Source organism: Magnolia sinica, chromosome 18, assembly GCF_029962835.1.
Source record: "Magnolia sinica isolate HGM2019 chromosome 18, MsV1, whole genome shotgun sequence".
Classification (NCBI taxonomy): Eukaryota; Viridiplantae; Streptophyta; class Magnoliopsida; order Magnoliales; family Magnoliaceae; genus Magnolia; species Magnolia sinica.
In genome coordinates, this window is record NC_080590.1 from 11,055,230 (window position 1) to 11,073,995 (window position 18,766).

General features: G+C 44.3%; 1 protein-coding gene across 1 annotated transcript; it reads left to right on the top strand.

Moving 5' to 3' along the window:
• The first annotated feature begins 16,836 nt into the window (after positions 1 to 16,836).
• LOC131233480 (metalloendoproteinase 4-MMP-like) lies at positions 16,837 to 18,608 on the top strand. The gene has a single exon (XM_058230195.1). The coding sequence runs from the start codon at positions 17,525 to 17,527 to the stop codon at positions 18,602 to 18,604; it is 1,080 nt and encodes a 359-aa protein (XP_058086178.1). The 5' UTR covers positions 16,837 to 17,524; the 3' UTR covers positions 18,605 to 18,608.
• The last annotated feature ends 158 nt before the right edge of the window (positions 18,609 to 18,766 follow it).

Sequence of the window (18,766 nt, forward strand, 5' to 3'; positions counted from 1 at the left end):
CCTACCAACGATTGGTGAACAAAATGTTCGCTCGGCAGATTTAGAAGAGATGTTCCTCATCCTTTACAAATACCAGATGAAGTTGAACCCGAGCAAGTACGCCTTTGGGGTAAGCTCGGGCAAGTTTCTTGGATTCCTGGTTGGTGAGGGATCGATGCAAATCTGAAAAAAATCAAAGCATTGCTCGACATTGAATCTCCAAAAATGATCAAGGATATATAAAGGCTGACTGGACGAATAACAGCACTTAACCGCTTCCTCTCCCGAGCTACCGATAAGTGCCACATGTTCTTTAAACAACTAAAAGGACGATAAACAGTAGAGTAGACGGAAGAGTGTGAAGCAGCGTTCCAGCAATTGAAGTCATACCTCGGATCTCCACCTGTCTTATCAAAACCCGAGCCTGAGAAAGCTTTACTGTTGTACCCGGCGGTCTCTGACGCAGCAATAAGCTTGGCTTTGATACGCGAACATGAAGAAAAGCAATTGTCGATCTATTACGTCAGCAAAACATTATTGCCGGCAGAAACCAGATATTCACCTCTAGAGAAGGTGGCCCTAGTCCTAGTGGTCTCCTTACGACGTCTCCGGCCATACCTCCAGGCTCACACTATCATCGTTATGACCGATCTCCCGCTACGTCGGATCCTTCAGAAACCGGAAGCTTCAGGCCGATTGACGAAATGAGCGATCAAACTCAATGAATTTGACATCCAATACAAGCCAAGGGTATCAATTAAAGGACAAGTTGTGGCCGACTTCATAACTGAAGTTACACCGCAAGTCGACTCGTCTACCGATCTTATAAATGAGCTAACCAAATAGCTAACTACTTCTCTCGAGTCTTCGCCCTACCCAACCCCCTGTAAGTTTTATGTCGATGGCTCTTCCAACTCTAAGGCAAGGGGGGCAGGAGTCGTCTTGGAAACTCCTGACCAAACCTATATGCAATATGCCTTAAGACTTGGATTTCAAGCCTCGAACAACACAACAGAATACGAAGCCTTGATGCTCAGTCTCCGACTCACAGCCAGTCTGGGCATACTCATCTCAACATATTCAGCGACTCGCAGTTGGTCGTCAATCAGGTCACTAGCATATATCAAACATGTAAAGAGCAACTGAAAGCGTACATGAAGAAAGTGAAAGAGTTGATCGATGGTTTTCAACTATGTATTGTCACTCGGATCCCTCGAACAGAAAATGCTAAGGCCGACCTATTCGCAAAACTTTCACCTACCGACCAAGACAATATACCCAGGTCCGTTCCGATCGAGTACGTTGCTAAGCCAAGTATCGACGACTCACTTAGCTCGACCATATATCCAATCGACTCAGAACCTACTTGGTTCGACTCGATTGTCCAATATCTCGACAGTGAAAAGTTGTCCGAGGATCATGCCGAGGCCCGACGATTGAAGATTCGAGCCTCCCGTTACACCATAATCAACGGGGTATTGTATAAAAAGAATTTTTCACTCGTCTAATACGCTGCCTAAATCATCATGAAGCCGATTATGTACTGTGGGAGATCCACGAAGGGATTTACGGGAATCACTTGGGAGGACGATCACTCGCACATAAGGTCTTACGACAAGGGTATTACTGGCCGATCATTCAGCACGATGCTCGCAAGCTCGTCCAAAGTTGTGACAAATGCCAATGATTTGCGGTCGTCCTGAGGAGCTGACCCCTATGGTCGGCCCCTGGCCCTTCGCACAGTGGAGAATCGATATAATCGAACCGCTCCCTTTAGGAAAAGGTTAGGCCAAGTTCACCATTGTTGCAGTAGATTACTTCACAAAGTGGGCCAAAGCCGAGCCATTGGCTAAAATAACCGAACAAAAGATCACGGACTTTGTTTGGAAAAACATCGTCTTCCGATTTAGGATACCTCGAACCATGGTTATCGACAACTGGAAGCAGTTCGACAACAGGCGGTATCGGGAGATGTGCGATAATCTCGAAATCAGAAATGTCTATTCATCCCCCCATCATCCTCAGACGAACGGACAAGTTGAAGCAGTCAACAAGATCATAAAATAACACCTCCGAACTAGACTCGACCGAGCTAACGGAGCACGGGCCGAAGAGCTTCCTAAAATACTATGCACATACTGAACCACTGCTCAAACGACCATGGGAGAAACTCCCTTCTCCCTTGCATATGGATCGGAGGCTGTCACTCCAGTCGAGATCAGACTGCCTTCAGCTCGGATCAGTTTGTTTAACGAGCGAGACAATAAAGAATTGCTAGCTTTCAAACTCGACCTTTTGGAAGAACAAAGGGAAGTGGCTCACCTACGTATGATAGCTCGACAACGATAAGTAGCTCAGTTCTACAATGCCCAAGTCAAGGTTAGACGCTTCCAAGTAGGAGACATGGTCCTCCGAAAAATGTTCTTAAACACTAAGGAAGTTGGTGTGGGCACACTGGGACTCAATTAGGAAGGACCCTATATAATCTCGAGCACCATCCGACCCAGAACGTATCGGTTGGAAGATCTAATCGGGTAATTACCCCCCATCCTTAGAATGCCAAACATCTAAAAATCTATTATCATTAGGTCAACCGTTGAGCAATTGGAGAGATTCGATCACGCAACGAATGAAAAACATGTAAACTGAGTCAAATGAATAAGAAAACTGAGTATATTCATTCATCAATATGCGTTTTACATCGGATTACATTAGTTTCTACTTTGAAATTACATTGAGAGAATAACAAAGAAAGGTAAAAAGAGTCGGCCGTGATACGCTATGTCCCCTCTCGGTTGCAGATGCTCTCGAGCCCACCGGGTGTGCTTGAAGTGCCTGAAGCTTGGTGTGCTTAAAGTGCTTGACATCTTCAAATCGGCTCCAAGGTTTATTAGGAGCTAACTCAGGAGTTGGCTCAAACTCAGCTGCTGCCACCACTCGGAGCAACCTCTAGCGCCACCTCAGGAGTCGCCTCAGAAGCGACCTCGAGATTAACAGCAGCATCAGCAGGCCCTGTTGCCTCGGCTTCCGGACCTTCAGACCCAGAGACACCTTTATCAAATCCCAAGAGTTCGAGGTCGGGGAAAGGTTATTTCATCAGTTCGATACATTTGATATACCCATCCTGATACAAGCGGTCCCATTCCTTCAAATACTCGCAGGACTCAAGAAAGGCCTTTACGGCCTGGACCTTAGCTTGCTCGATGGCAGCCTTAGTCTCGGTCCTAAGCTGAGACAACTTCTCCTCGGAATCATTTAGAGCCTGATGACTCAGCCGATTCTCCTCCCAGGCCTCTTGCAATTGCGAGCCAACCGAGCACCCTTGGCTCTGGATTCGTCGATGGCCTTCCTGGCAAGCCCCAAGTCACCAACCATTATGTTAAGCCGAGTCACGGCAGCTTCGAGTTGTGCTTCTGCCTTCACTGCCCGCTTCTGAGCATCGGCCAGCTCCGAGCTAGCCCTAAGCATGCAATGGGCGAACTACAAAAGAAAAATGTAAAATCAGATCAAGTGCAAAGAAATCGATAAGACAAGTATGAAGTTCAAGTCTTACCTCGTTGAGTATATTCGCCGCATGAGAGAGAGTCCGCCTTTGGGGAGCTTCGAAGAGGGCAGCGAACTCTTTTTCCCTCTCATGGGAAATTGCCCAAGGGACCGGGTCTGACATAGCCCGTTGGAAGATCGACGTCCCTTGTTGAGTCGTCTCCCCTCCTGAGGGCTCTCCTCTCCTCTACTTCGAAACCTGCTCGGCAACAGGTCCTGTCTCAGGAGCCACCGCTTCCTCCACTTCCACCCCTTCCTCTGAGTCGGGGATTATCACGGTCGGGATAGCCGGAGCGGCTTGCCCCTTAGCTTTTGAGACCGTCTTTGGCTTCTTTGGAGGTCGAATCTCTGACCTCGGAGGAGCCTTCATCTTGGAAGCTGGATGAAGAAAGGGCCTTGCCTCAGTCATCTCTGCATCGGAAAAAGCAGGACAAATTAAACAAAATTCAAAGGAAATACGACAAGAAAACCAAAAGGTACCTGTTAAGGCTGAGTCTAAACCCGAGTCAAACAGCCGCTCTAGCTGGAGAAGTCTCTTCCACAACCGTTGCTCCGGACTCAACGCCTTAAGATCCTTGATCGGAGCTAAAGGGCTGGCCCTGAGTTTCGTCCTTTGCACAGGGATATCTGCGAAACGCATTCAGTCAGACTCAAGACGTAATAGTGCAAGAAGATAAAGTAAAAAGTATCTGCCGAGTCACCTACTTGGGAGAATGCCCGAGGAACACGAGATTCGATGAGCCTTGGCTCGGCAGTCTTCCAGCGGCCACATGCTCAGAACCATCTATCTCTTCAGTGCTTGTTGAAGGTAGGAGGGTCGATTATCAAAGGTTCGCCCTTGTTCCGCCAAGCACACAAAAAGTACCAGCCGGGCTGCTGTGGATTTGACCGTAATTGAAACAGATGGAGAAACTCGTCGATAGTCAGTGGGGGCTGCTCTGTTTCAGCCCACAACACTGCGCATTCGAATAAGTTCCTCCACCAGTTCGGAACTATCTGCCCAGGCGCTATCTGGAGTCGGGAAAGTAAATTCCGAGCAATGCCTTGGAGGGGCAGACGCAAGCCGCATTATAAAACGACTTGAAAGATTGCAACCATCCCAGCAGGAGGACGGTCGGGTAATTCACTCGGTAGGGGAAGGCGAAGGATGACCGAGTCCAGGACATGGTACCCAGCCCTAATCCTATCCAGATCCGTCTCGGTCAAAACCGATGGAACCAAACCCTTCTACTCGTCTCCGGCCTCCCCTCCTTTGGCCACCAATTCAGCAGTCCTAGCCGATCTCCGGACAAAGACCAACCCACCAGCTCCTTCGGCCGACTCATCCTCCTCTTCTATCTCCTCCTCAAGAGGGTTAGGCCTACCAGGGGCAGTCGCCAGCAACCCTCCTCCGCGATATGGGCTTGCCGAAGCAGGGTGCTCCGCTGAAGTTCCACCCACCCTTTTGGAATGCTGGAAAGCTACAATGGCATCTACAGCTATCATCGATAGCAGCGAGGGTGATTCCGAGACATCCCAAAAGAGCCTCGCTTCACCCTTGTCACCAGAAGCTTCCTCCAGGGGGCTCAGGGAACCTTCCACTGCCATTATAATTAAAAGCAAAGGGGAGTGAGAGAGTTAAAACTCACCGAAGATAGCGAAAAGGATGCGAACGTGGAAGCGAAAATGGCGGAATGCGAAAACGGGAAAAGTGGAAAGCGAGGAAGAGAAAAAACAAGCACGTGAAAATGGGAGAGGAGCTCCTCACTCCCCCTTATATATCCCTGCCATGTGGCAAGGGCATTTAAGGAGGAGTTGAATCGACGGCCGCTTCAACTCCCCCGCCCGACACATGGCGCATGCCGACTGACGCAGGCGTTGCCCTCGCCACATGTCCAATGCTTATAAGCTGAAATGACGCTCTGATGGCTTCCCGCACGTGCGATCTCGATTAACGAACTGACGCATGTTCTGGACGACGCAGGACTCCTGCGAGCATTAAATGTTCCATCATAACGTCGGCCCTAGTCCAAGCCAACCCAAAAACTCTTTACTCCTTAGCATCAACACGATTGACGCAGGGAGTAAGGGGGCTTACTGTTGGGAAAAAAATAGTACTAGTCTGAAGGCTCGGCTATGGAATGGACCAACTCTACTGACACCGCCCAGGTATCCAAGGCAATAAGCCCGACCGATGCAGGTAAGCAAAAAGCCTAAAGGAGAGACTTAGCTCGGGTTCCGGGGAATGAATCCTGGCTGAACCTTACAAAGTCATGAGCCACAAGGAAAAGTATATAAGATGTATAAAGTTGACTCGATAAATGAGGCACAACATCCAAAGAGGTCGATTAAGACCCGAACTTGAGAAGCCACCCGACCGACCATAAAACCAATCCATATTTAGGTCAGTTATAGAGTCGGTTGTCGGATTAAGAGAGGATATTGATTACGGATCGATTCAATTTCATCCAACAGAAGGTAGACAGTTATCCTTATAGTTAGCCGACATTCACTCATCACTAGAGTCGGTTAGGACCGAGCCAAGCATGAAAAAGACGGTGTAAATAAAAACGCTGTGCCGAAAATCCAATGAAAGGATTCCCGATCCTGAAAATCTTAGGATCGGATAAAGTCTAAAAACGGATTAAAATCAAAACTCCTGGGATCGGATAAAGTCTAAAAATGGATTAAAATCAAAACTCTGAGATATCAGGAGAGGAATCCCTACACGATGGGACCCTCTCGTTCCTATTAAAACAGGAGCCCTCAAAGATGAAAGGTACGCAACAACTCTCATAAACCTCTTTGAATATGGCCCTATCACTGACTTTAGCATTGAAGGGTCCCCGGCTCTAGCTAGGGTCTCCTTTGTTTCCTTTTTTATGTAGGTGAACGGTCGTAAGAGGACGTACTAGTTTTTTGCATCAACACAATAAATGTACAATTAATCCAAACCTTCATTGTGTGTGTGTGTGTGTGTGTGTATTTATAAAAGAAGAATTTTGGATCCTTACTCTTGCTCCGGTGGTAGACTCTTAGGAGTTTTAACACCTGGTCAAGGGTTTGAGTGTCCATAAGTGGTGAAATCCCACTACGGTGGTTCGAGTATCCATAGGTGGTGAAATCCCACAATCCCACTACAGCTTGTTGAATATTCAAAATCAAGTTACATTTTTAGTTTTTTGAAAGAAAAATCTAGTCATTACACAAAAGATGAGCCACACTATGAAGATTACCATTCATTAGGTGGGCCAAACATATACATTGAATCAAAAAAAAAAAAATGGACATGGCCCACCCTTTGAACCGCTCATATGTTCCACTCATGTACACATTGATGGAAGAGAATGGAGAACAGTTTTGGCGTGCTACAAACTAGAAAATATGGACAACAACTAAGTAATGGATGAGGCCATACGCAATGGCCTTTGGAACACTCGTTAACCAATTCCTTGTGGCACCTTCTTTTCTATATTCATACCTTATCAGCCTTTTATCTCATTTCTTCACGAATTTCCAAACACTGTTTGTAAGCAAAATAAATGCCACTTACTGTCTTTTTACTTCCCCCACGTAAATTTCATTTCCTGTATATATCGAGTCTTTTAGACTGCCTTTTTACACATGGACTTGCTTGTAACCTGTGGGGCCCACCATAATGTTTGTGTCCTATCCACTGATCTGTCAAGCCATTTCACCAGCTTATTTTAAAACATGATCTAAACATAAGGAAAATCTAATAGTCGAGTGGCCCACACTATAAGAAACAGTGGGGATGGAAACCCCAGGGTTGAACTCTTCATGGGGCTATTGTGATGCTTATATGCTATCCGAACATGTTCATAAGGTGAGAAACCTGGATGAAGGAAAACAGATATATGAAGCTAAAATAAAACATTAGTGGCCTTAAGAAGGTTAGAATGGTGGGGCATTCAATTCCCACGGGTTCTTTTGATCTCCCTTATGTTTTGGTGCATGTTCTAAAATGAGCTGAAAGTGGCCCCAAACCACGGAGGTGCTTTGTACCCCTGACTGTGGGGTTCACAGTAATGTACGTGGCTTAAATCCAAACCGTCCAACCAATTTCAAAGCTCATTTTAGGGCTCCCAAAATTGAAGCACACCCAAATCTTAAGTGGACCGCACCACAGGGAAGATTCATGATTGAATCCCCTCCATTAAAAAGTCATGGAGTCCACCAGAACGTTTATTTGCCATCCAACCTGTTGATAAGGTCACAAAGACTTATACGAAGAGACCACAGAAATATCTTCTTGATCCAAATCTTTTGTGGCCCACAAGAAGTTTTTAATGGTCGATTTCTACTGTTTCATGTACTATCATCCATCTGAGATTTGGGTCAGCTTCATTTTTTGGATCATGCCCTAAAATTAGTTTTCAATACAGATGGACAGTGTGGATGTAGTCACATACATCAAGGTGGCCCCCATAGTGAGGGGTCCCACGCACCTCAGTGGATCCGGGGTCTCCCCTAATCCCCTCCCATGAATATAACACTAGTATGACTCGGTGGGCCCAATAAAGGTTGGGGTTATTGGAGATTTCGGCGACTCCGGCTCATAGGCAAGTCGCATCCATCCCCATGGAATACATATCCGATGCATGTGCCGCTCGAACTGGACCAGTTTTCTGTACATGACTTTGTTGCCGGGAAAGTGTGCATCGTCCGATCCCTGTGGTCCACCTTGATGCGTCCACTCTATCATGTTAGTACCTGAGCTGAAAATGAGGGCTAGGTATTGGGTGCTACTCCGCCAGGACCTAGATTGAGAGGTAGGGTCCTATCAGGGGCTCTAAGGAGACTGTCATGATGTATGCGTTTTATTTACGCCGTCCATCCATTTAAAAATTATCTCAAGACATAGACACCAAAAGGTGGGCATATGAAAGGCTCGACGGGATCATATAAAGAAATAGTGGGGATTGAATGCTTACCACTAAAAACATCTTTGGACCATATAAGGTTTGAATCAAGCTGATATTTATATTTTCTTTTCATTCAATTTTATGTGACCTTATGAATAGGTTAGATGGCAAATAAAAATCAGAATGAGCACAGGAAGTTTGCAAAGGTGGGGTCATTGTCACAATTGCTTCCTGTATTATGGTCCACAAGAGCCTTCAATCCATCTCCTTCGCTCGTCCTAAAATGATCTTTGAAAATGGCTTCAGAGCCCCGGAGAGGAGAGGAGTCCATATCTAATTTGGTCCGAATACCAGAATACCAGAATTTCTGTAGAGCTTAGGATCTTCCTCTCCTTTCTGCAATACACAAGATGGGACTCGAATTTCTTCCGTGGTGTAGGATCGAAGACCCGACTCTCTTTTATAGAGTCTGTGGAGAGGGAGTTTGAAACCCATCACAACTCTCTCTCCCATGCTCCACGTTGTAGCATCCTAGTTCAACTCAAACTGCTGTCTGCGTAAGACAGCTATAGCATTCCAGCCCTAGTACGCAGAGCTGCGCAGATAAACTGCGCAGCGCATCACATGAAGTGGGGCCCACTGGTTTACTCAATCATCTAGTCCAACTGTATAACAATCCAGACCGTTGATCAGTGAGGCCCACTAAATAGAGTTCTTACATTCTCCCACTTGGGCCTCATTGAGCAACGTCAATGATAGTCAATAATTTTGTAAACAAGTTTTGATATTTTAAGAAAGTATCTAAATGGTTAACCAATGAAAACAGTTGGACAATATGAGTAATGCTATTCAATCTGGTCCATCAAAACAGTCAGTATCGAAACGCGGTAGTCATCACAACATTTAATTTAGGCGAAGTGAGTCTAAGCGCGATCACAAATACTTTCAATCTTAACGACATAGATCACGAACTAGGAAATGTGGTATAAGGATTACACACTTTAGTGTGATAATATGTGCCTATCCTTAAGAGGTCCTGAAGCTTTTTCATGTCTCCAACGAGACACAACTGTAGTTCCACTTATTCAAAATTTGCGCATATATATAAATAAGCAGAAATAAATCTTTATATCAAAATCATCCAAACAAACTGTATAAAACGAGATCTTTAAGTGTCTGTGAAAATCAAAGTACGCTCAACTCCCACTAACTGAAAACATCTGTGGGATCAATGACTCCCATGGATGTTACATGCTCCTGAAATGGCGTGATAGGGAGCCCTTTAGTGAGCGGATCTGCAATCATCTGCTTAGTGCCGATGAATTCCACGGACACTTGATGATTCTGAACCCTTTCCTTTACAACAAGATACTTGATGTCGATATGCCTCGACCTTGACGAATGCTTGTTGTTACTAGAGAAGGAAATAGCAGCCGAATTATCGCAAAATATTCTCAACGGTTTCGGGATATGCTTCAGTACCTGCAAACCTGAGAAGAAACTCTGTAACCATAGTGCCTGATTAGATGCCTCATGGCAAGCAATAAATTCAGCTTCCATAGTGGATGAGGCTGTGGTAGATTATTTCACGCTTTTTCACGACACAGCTCCTCCCACCATCATGAAGATGTATCCTGAAGTAGACTTCTTAGTATCGACGCAGCCTGCGAAGTCTGCATCTGAATATCCGATCAACTCCAACTGATCAGACCTTCTGTATGTGAGTCCGAAGTCTTTTGTTCTCTGAAGATACCGTAATACTTTCTTTGCAGCTATCCAATGTTGCATTCCTGGATTAGATAGATATCTTCCCAACATTCCAGTGACAAAGGCAATGTCCGGTCGCGTACAGACTTGAGCATACATGATGCTCCCTACTACTGATGCGTACGAAAATTCTTTCATTCGATTCTTTTCTAAATCATTCTTTGGACACTGAAATAAATCAAATTTGTCGCCCTTCACAATGGGCGACTTTCCTAAAGCACAATTTTGCATACCTTTCGAGTACCCTAGCAATATAGGTCCTCTGTGACAAGCTGAGCAGTCCAAGTGTTCTGTCACGGCGAATCTCAATGCCGATGACGTAAGAAGCTTCACCAAGGTCTTTCATTTCAAACTTTTGAGATAAAAATTTCTTGGTGTCGCTCAACATCCTGGTATCACTGCTAGCTAACAGAATGTCATCAACATACAAAATCATCATAACGAACTTACTCCCACTGGTTTTAATGTAGATGCATTCATCTGCAGTGTTTTCTACAAAGCCATATGAAGAAATTACTTCATGAAACTTAAGGTACCACTGCCGCGATGCCTGTTTCAACCCATAAATGGACTTCTTAAGTTTGCAAACCAAATGTTCTGCGCCAGTAGCTACAAAACCTTCGGGCTGCAACATGTACACATTCTCATTTAGATCTCCATTGAGAAATGCAGTCTTTACATCCATCTGATGTAACTCTAAATCCATATGAGCTACAAGAGCCATTATGATCCTGAATGAGTCTTTCTTGGATACTGGTGAGAAAGTCTCCTTAAAGTCAATGCCCTCACGTTGGTTAAAACCCTTGGCAACAAGTCTGGCTTTATATCGTTCGACATTACCTTTGGAGTCCCGTTTGGTTTTAAATATCCATTTACAACCAATCGGCCTTATTCCAGTGGGTAACTCTACAAGATCCCATACTTTATTGTCCTGCATGGATTTCAACTCATCTTTCATGGCATTAAACCAACGAGAAGGATCAACATTTTGTTTGACTTGTGTAAAGGATTCAGGATCCTTTTCCACCCCTATGTCAAAGTCGTGTTCCTGTAAGTATACGATGTAATCGTTTCGATTTACAGGCCTTCTCTCTCTTTCAGATCTTCTTAATGGTTCAGCTTGTTGGGTCTGATCTTGATTTTCCTCATCAGTGGTTTGTATATGAGGTTCTACGTGGTGCTCTGCAGTGACTGCAGAATCGACTGCATCATTAATGTTCACGTGATCTGGATTGACTATGACAGGAGTCACAGTCCTTTGTTCCTCAAATACAAAATTTCTTATGTTCGTGCTCCCACTGTTTTCAGTGTCCTCAATGAATCTGGCATTCCCAGTCTCAACAATCCTGATGGAGTGGGAAGGACAGTAGAATCGATAGCCTTTTGATCTTTCTGGGTATCCAATGAAGAAACAACTTATGGTTCTAGGATCAAGCTTCTTTTCATGCGGGTTATAAATTTTGGCCTCAGCAGAACAACCCCAAACATGTAGATATCGGAGACTTGGTTTTCTCCCATTCCACAACTCAAAAGGAGTTTTGCTTACTGCTTTGCTGGGAACCCTGTTTAATATATGAACTGCGGTTTTGATCGCATCACCCCACAGAGATTCTGGCAATGTTGAATTGCTGACCATACTTCGCACCATATCCATAAGGGTGCGATTACGTCTCTCAGCAACTCCATTCTGCTCTGGAGTACCAGGCATAGTGTACTGAGCAACAATGCCACAATCCTGCAGGTATTTAGCGAATGGCCCTGGATTGCGTCCTGATTCGTCATATCTGCCATAGTATTCACCACCACGGTCAGATCTGACAACTTTAATTCTCTTATCGAGTTGATTTTCAACTTCGGCCTTATAGATTTTAAAAGCATCCAGGGCATCTGATTTCTCACTGATAAGGTATAGGTACCCAAAGCGAGAGTAGTCATCTATAAAGGTAATGAAATATTTGTGGCCACTCCATGAGGTTGTAGGGAATGGTCCACATATATCTGTATGTATAACCTCTAATAGACCTACACTCCTGGTTGCATCTTTGTTTCTCGTTCTAATCTGTTTCCCTTTTATGCAATCAATGCATACTTTATAGTCAGAGAAGTCTAGAGAATGTAAAATTTCTTCTCGCACAAGCCTGTCTAATCTCTCATAAGATATCTGGCATAACCACTTGTGACACAACATGGAGGAATTCTCATAGTCTAGTCTTCACTTGGATCCCACTTTATTTCCATGCAAGGTATTAATATTATAAACATGAGAGGCAATCGAGTCTGACTGATATAAGTTGTTTACTGTAAAGTCAGTTCCAACTTTAATTGAATTAAAATAAATACTCAAACTTTTATTTGTAAAGTGGAATGAATATCCCAACTTATCCAAACAGAAAATTGAAACTAAATTGCGCCTTATAAACGACACACAGAATGTATCTACTAAATTCAAAAAATGACCAGACTTTAACTTAAGCCTATAGACTCTTATTGCCTCCATGTCAACCTTGACACCATTGCCTATATATATTGAGCACTCCGCATCAGTTGGTGGCCTGGCCTATAGTAATTCCTGTATAGAAGTGCATATGTGAATAGTAGTTCCTAAATCCATCCATCAGGAATCAGATTAGATTCAAAACAGACAAGAACAGAATGATTACCTTTCTTTATGAGCCAATCCTTAAAACCTTCGCAGTCTTTCTTTAGATGACCCGTCTTTTTACAAAAGAAGCACGGTTTGCCTTTAACCCGTTTGCGTTTAGATCCATTTCCAGATTGATTCTCATGGTTTCCAGATGGAGGACCAGAGAATCCATTATTAGAACCTTGTTTCCTCTTCCTTTTACCTTTATTCCCCTGCCCATGCCCTTGTCCTGAAGTCACCATATTAACATTTTGAACTTTTATCATCTGTCTGATCCTGTCTTCTTCTTGGACGCACTGAGTGATGAGTTCATCCAATGTCCACATGTCCTTCAGAGTGTTATAGTTTACCAGGAACGTGCCGAATTGGGGAGGTAGGTTGTTCATGATCAAATGAACCAGTTGATCATCAGTGAGTACAAGCCCTAGAGCACGGATCTTAGAAACAACTTCGATCTGCTCTACAATGTATTCACGGATGTTGCCTTTTCCATCGTAGGACGAGCGAGTCAATTTATTCAGAAGAATGCCTACTTCAGATTTATCAGATTTCTTGAATCGTTTTCCCATTTCAGTTAGGAAAACTTTAGCCTTATCTGTTTCAGGCATGGCACCCTTCATCGATTCAGAAATTGAATATTTAATGACTTTCAGGCATGTATCATTTGATCTAAACCATGCAACCCATCGATTATATTCAGCTTCAGTCGCATTATCAGATGGCTTTGGCGGTTCTGGTGTTATCAGGGCAAGATCTAATTGAAGACAACCCAGTACAACTTCAATGGCGTTCTTCCATTGAGTATAATTAGATCCATTTAAGGCAGGGACTTGATGTGTATTAGTTGGAATTGAGACTGAAATATAAGAGATACACATATACTCACATTAGTTCATAGTTTCACAAAAGCAATGTTGTGAATGTAAACAAATATCAGGCAAAGTTAATCAATTCAGTTGCTAAGGGAGGCATCAACTGAATCCTCCAGGATGAAAATGGGCCCAACCATCACATCCTGGTGAGAATCTGTTACATCATCATCATTCCTCCTGTGGGAGGTAATAATAACATGTTAGTGATCCTCCTGAACATGAAGCTGAGTGATGTAAGTCATGTAAATTTGAGACACTCAACACCTATGGGTGAGATGAGTCTTTCAGTTTTACATTACCAGCACCATTTACTTCACCCGTTCACTTGACTGCCAAACGGTAATCGTCTATGTTTTCGTTACCGTACGCATGAAAACGTGAACGTAACTGTATGCAATCTTTCTGATCCCAATGTTACAAGTCTGTACTTGTAAAGTTTTCATCGATTGAGGTCACTATGGTGGCTAACACAACCAAATCCAAATCTACAAATATAGACTTTAGGATTGCTATTATAATCCTGCCTCTCTATGGATTATATCTTAATTATTCTGATGCGGCCCACTAGATAGTTAGTTTTGATCAATGGAAAATAGATGATCTAAAGAGAGAAACTGCCAGATATGTTTCGCTTTCTATAATCCAATGGTCTTGTAATAATATTAAGGATGGGTAATGGGCTTAAATAGGGGCTTCATCAAAATTTAATCTGTATGATCTATACATCATCCTTAAGGCACTCATAATTAGAATAGAATTATCACAAGATGGGTGGTAATAATCAATAGTACGTTTAGTTCAATTATAGTGTATACACACCCTTGATCCCCGCTTAGTGAATATTCTACATGAGATGCCTACGGAATACATAATGGATGATTAGATTTATTAATCAATGTCCACTATGTAAACACAATGTTTACAATGTCAATCATGTATGACCTTGGCCCATCAATGGTTATGAAAAATCAGGCTAATGGATGTCTTTTAGAAGACTAACGGCCCAAATATTCAGTGGTATGTGCCCAAGGACCAGAAGTGGGTTTACACAGCAGGTCAGGCCCCGGTTCATAGACCTAGAGAGCGGATCCGATTGAACTGCAATCGGGTCCATAAAACGGATCCGATTACGCTAAAATCGGGTCGGAGGACCCTTACTGTTTTAAGGTCGGTTTTCGACCTTATTCCACTCGCAGAGAAAAAACCGCAGGTCGTTTGCATTCTCGGAAAAACGAAGAAGAACGAGCCGGTAGATCTCGACCCGCTGTTGGATTCTCGGAAAAAGAAGAAGAAAGAGAGATGAATCTCATCTGTCTTCCTCTGTCCGCTCGATCAGATGAAGGGAAGATCGACGACGGCATCTTCTCAGTTTCGAAAACATTGTCTGAAGAAGCGGCAGCGGCAGCGGCTGTGGCATTGGCTGCCATTGATGGACGCTGAAGCTCGAGTGGAAGAACCAGTCGTTCATGGCGGTCTTCACCTATTCATAGGTATGGGTATACAAATCCCTAATTAACGGGATTTAGGGTTTCGAATCTGAAATCCCCAGCATCTGGATTTGGGATTAAAATCCCTAATTCCGAATTTGGGATTCGAAATCCCTAATTGGATGACCGGATTCCAAAATCCTGATTTGGGGTTTTGAATCCAAAATCCCTAATCGTCAGAATTTGGGAATCTGGATTCCGAAATCCCTAATCAGATATTTGTATTTAGGGGTTCGAATCCAAAATCCCTAATTTAACTGGATTTGGTGATTTCGAAATTGAAAACCCTAATTATCTGCTGAATACAGGGATTCTAAATCCCTAATCTTAGCTGGATTTTTGGGGTTTATGAGACTGAAATCCCAATATTGGATTTGGGATTAAAATCCCTAAACATTAACACAGCTTCGAATTTGGGAAAAATTAAACCCTGATTATCTATATGGGTTTTGAATCTGAAATCCCTAATACGAACCTGAATCTGAAAATTAGATGAATCTGATCATCATGCCTTTGCACAGATGGCTCTGATACCAACTGTGGGACTTAATCTATATGCGGAATAGGCCCACGGATCTGTCTGTGCATGGGACATGGCGATCAGGGGTCGGATAGCTTACCTAGCTGAGACGCCGCCATGGAAGCCGGATAAGAATACCAGAATACCTGTAGAACTTAGGATCTTCCTCTCCTTCACACCCTTTCTGCAAATCAGTAGATGGGACTCGAATTTTTGCTGTAGTGTAGGATTGGGGACCCAGCTCTCTTTTATAGAGTCTGTGGAGAGGGAGTTTGAAACCCATCACAACTCTCTCTCCCATGCTCCACGTTGTAGCATCCTAGTTCAACTCAAACTGCTGTCTGCGTAAGACAGCTATAGCATTCCAGCCCTAGTACGCAGAGCTGCGCAGATAGACTGCGCAGCGCATCACTTGAAGTGGGGCGCACAGGAAGTTTGCAAAGGTGGGGTCATTGTCACAATTGCTTCCTGTATTATGGTCCACAAGAGCCTTCAATCCATCTCCTTCGCTCGTCCTAAAATGATCTTTGAAAATGGCTTCAGAGCCCCGGAGAGGAGAGGAGTCCATATCTAATTTGGTCCTGGCTGGAGGGTGTAGTACCCAATCCGCGCCTGAAAATCAGTGCCAATATTCCAAGAGTGAGGTGGGCCACACAGCAATGGAACAATGGGGTTCGGTCACTACCATGGAAACCTTCATTATGCCACCGTCTACTTCATATGCCATCCAACACTTTCATGAGGCGAACCCACCAAGCTGAAGGCACATCTTAGAAATCAGCCTAATCCAAAGCTCAAGTGGGTAACACCCAGTGGATTTAGAGTTCATAATTATGATTTCATCTTGTTCCAGTAGTGCAGACCACATGAATGTTTAGATCGATCTGATTTTTGTCATGTACGGTTAACAGAATGTCCCTCAACTGATGGACGGAGTGGATGTTAGACATACATCACAGTGGACCCCACAGATATCAAGTGTTCCACGTGATTCCTAGTGTAGAGGATTCCGGTCGGCTTGAACCCGCGTATAAGAGGGCGGGTGCAATTATCATTCAAAATAAAGTGATGGCCAAAAGTATAACCGATCGGACCGCAAGTTAGTGTCCATCAGCAGATAACTTCCAACAAATCATGTACTTATGACGTCCAACTATGCTAATAGATTGGCCCCACCATGAAGAACACCTTGCATAAAAATCAGTCCTATCCACTCATCAAGTATGTGGTCTAACCATGGAAATCAATGCCTATACATTATAAATAAAAATATACAATTATGGTCGCTTGATAGGTGGATGTGGCTGATTTTTTTATAATATAATCCTCACGGTGGGGCCAACCTATTAGACGGCTTGAATTTTTTTACTCCTATGATCCGTTAGAATTAAATTCATAGGTGGATGGTAACTTACGGTCCAACCGGTTGGCTTTTAGACCTTATCCTAAATAATTACTTCCACCAAACTTTCGAATGCAAAGGGTATCTTGGTAGATTCTCGATCAAACGAAGACATTTCCGTCATTCCACATTAAAAAAAAAAAAAAAAAAATCTAAACGGAGAAGAAAAGGGAAAGAGAGACTGAAATGCAGTCGTTCACCAACCATTGAATCATCCAAGTGTGAAATTCAAACAAGTCAGAACTTCCCCCAACCAAAATCCTATTTCAAATTACTATATAAAAATTAAAAATCCAATTATCTTTCAATCAAAACCTCCGAACAGATTCTTCAAAACCTCCCATCATTCCTTGGACATGTCTTACTCAAACCCCTTATAAACATCATTTCTACTCATTTCCCAATCCCAACGAGAAAGCTCCCATCCAACAAAATCCAACAAGCCATGTTTCCTTTCTCGCCTCGTTTCCTCCTCTTCTCCTTTCTCTCTCTCCTCCTCGTTTCCCGCCCTTGCTTTCCCGCCAGAACTGCGCCGGGAATCCCGCCAGCAACCGCAACCGTTACCCCCAACAACGGTAACTATACGTGGCAGGCCTTCGAGCGCTTCCTCGATGCCGAGCGTGGCAGCCACGTTAACGGCATCTCTCAGCTCAAGCACTACTTCCACCGTTTCGGTTATCTTCCGCTCCCCGATACGAACTTCACCGATACGTACGACGCACGCCTCGTGTCGGCCGTCAGCCACTACCAAGAGAGGCTGGGTCTGCCGGTAACAGGCCGGCTCGACTCCGGCACGCTCTCGCAGATCATGGCCCCGCGCTGTGGGGTCCAGGACACGCAGCGGCGGCACGTCCATACCACTCGCCACTACGCCTTCTTCCCCGGCAGGCCGAGGTGGGCCCGGCCAAACCCGGAGGCGCTTACCTACGCGTTCTCCCCGTCGGATATGATCTCGTACCTGGACCCGTCGGATATCAAGGCGGCCTTCCAGGGCGCGTTCGCGAGGTGGGCCTCGGTCATCCCTGTCAATTTCATCGAGACCGGGGACTACACGTCGGCCGACATCAAGATCGGATTCTATGGCGGGGACCACGGCGACGGCGAGCCGTTTGATGGGGTGCTTGGAGTACTGGCGCACGCGTTCTCCCCCGAGAGCGGAAGGTTCCACCTCGACAAGGCGGAGACGTGGGCAATCGATTTCAAATCGCAGAAATCAAAGGTGGCCGTTGATTTGGAATCGGTGGCCACGCACGAAATTGGTCACGTGCTGGGGCTGGCCCACACGGCGGTTAAAGAGGCAGTTATGTACCCGAGCTTGAGCCCGAGGACAAGGAAGGTGGAATTAACGGTCGATGACGTGGAAGGGGCACAGTCACTGTATGGGTCCAACCCTAATTTCAATTTCAGCTCTTTGGCTGAATCCGATACATCTAATCAAGGTTTCAATCTAAGGGCTGGGATTAAAGGTGGAGGTTTGCTTTGGAGAATTTCGCTTGGGGTTTTGATATTGCAACTGTATATATGATTTAGACATCTTGTCTTGAATTCTCATTTTTACACCATAAATTAAAAGGAATTGAAATTCTTTAATTTGTAAACCTTTCTTTTTTCTAAAGAGTAAAAACTATACACTGAAACTCGGCGTATAGATTTATGGACAATATCAACCATTCAATTTGGACATGCC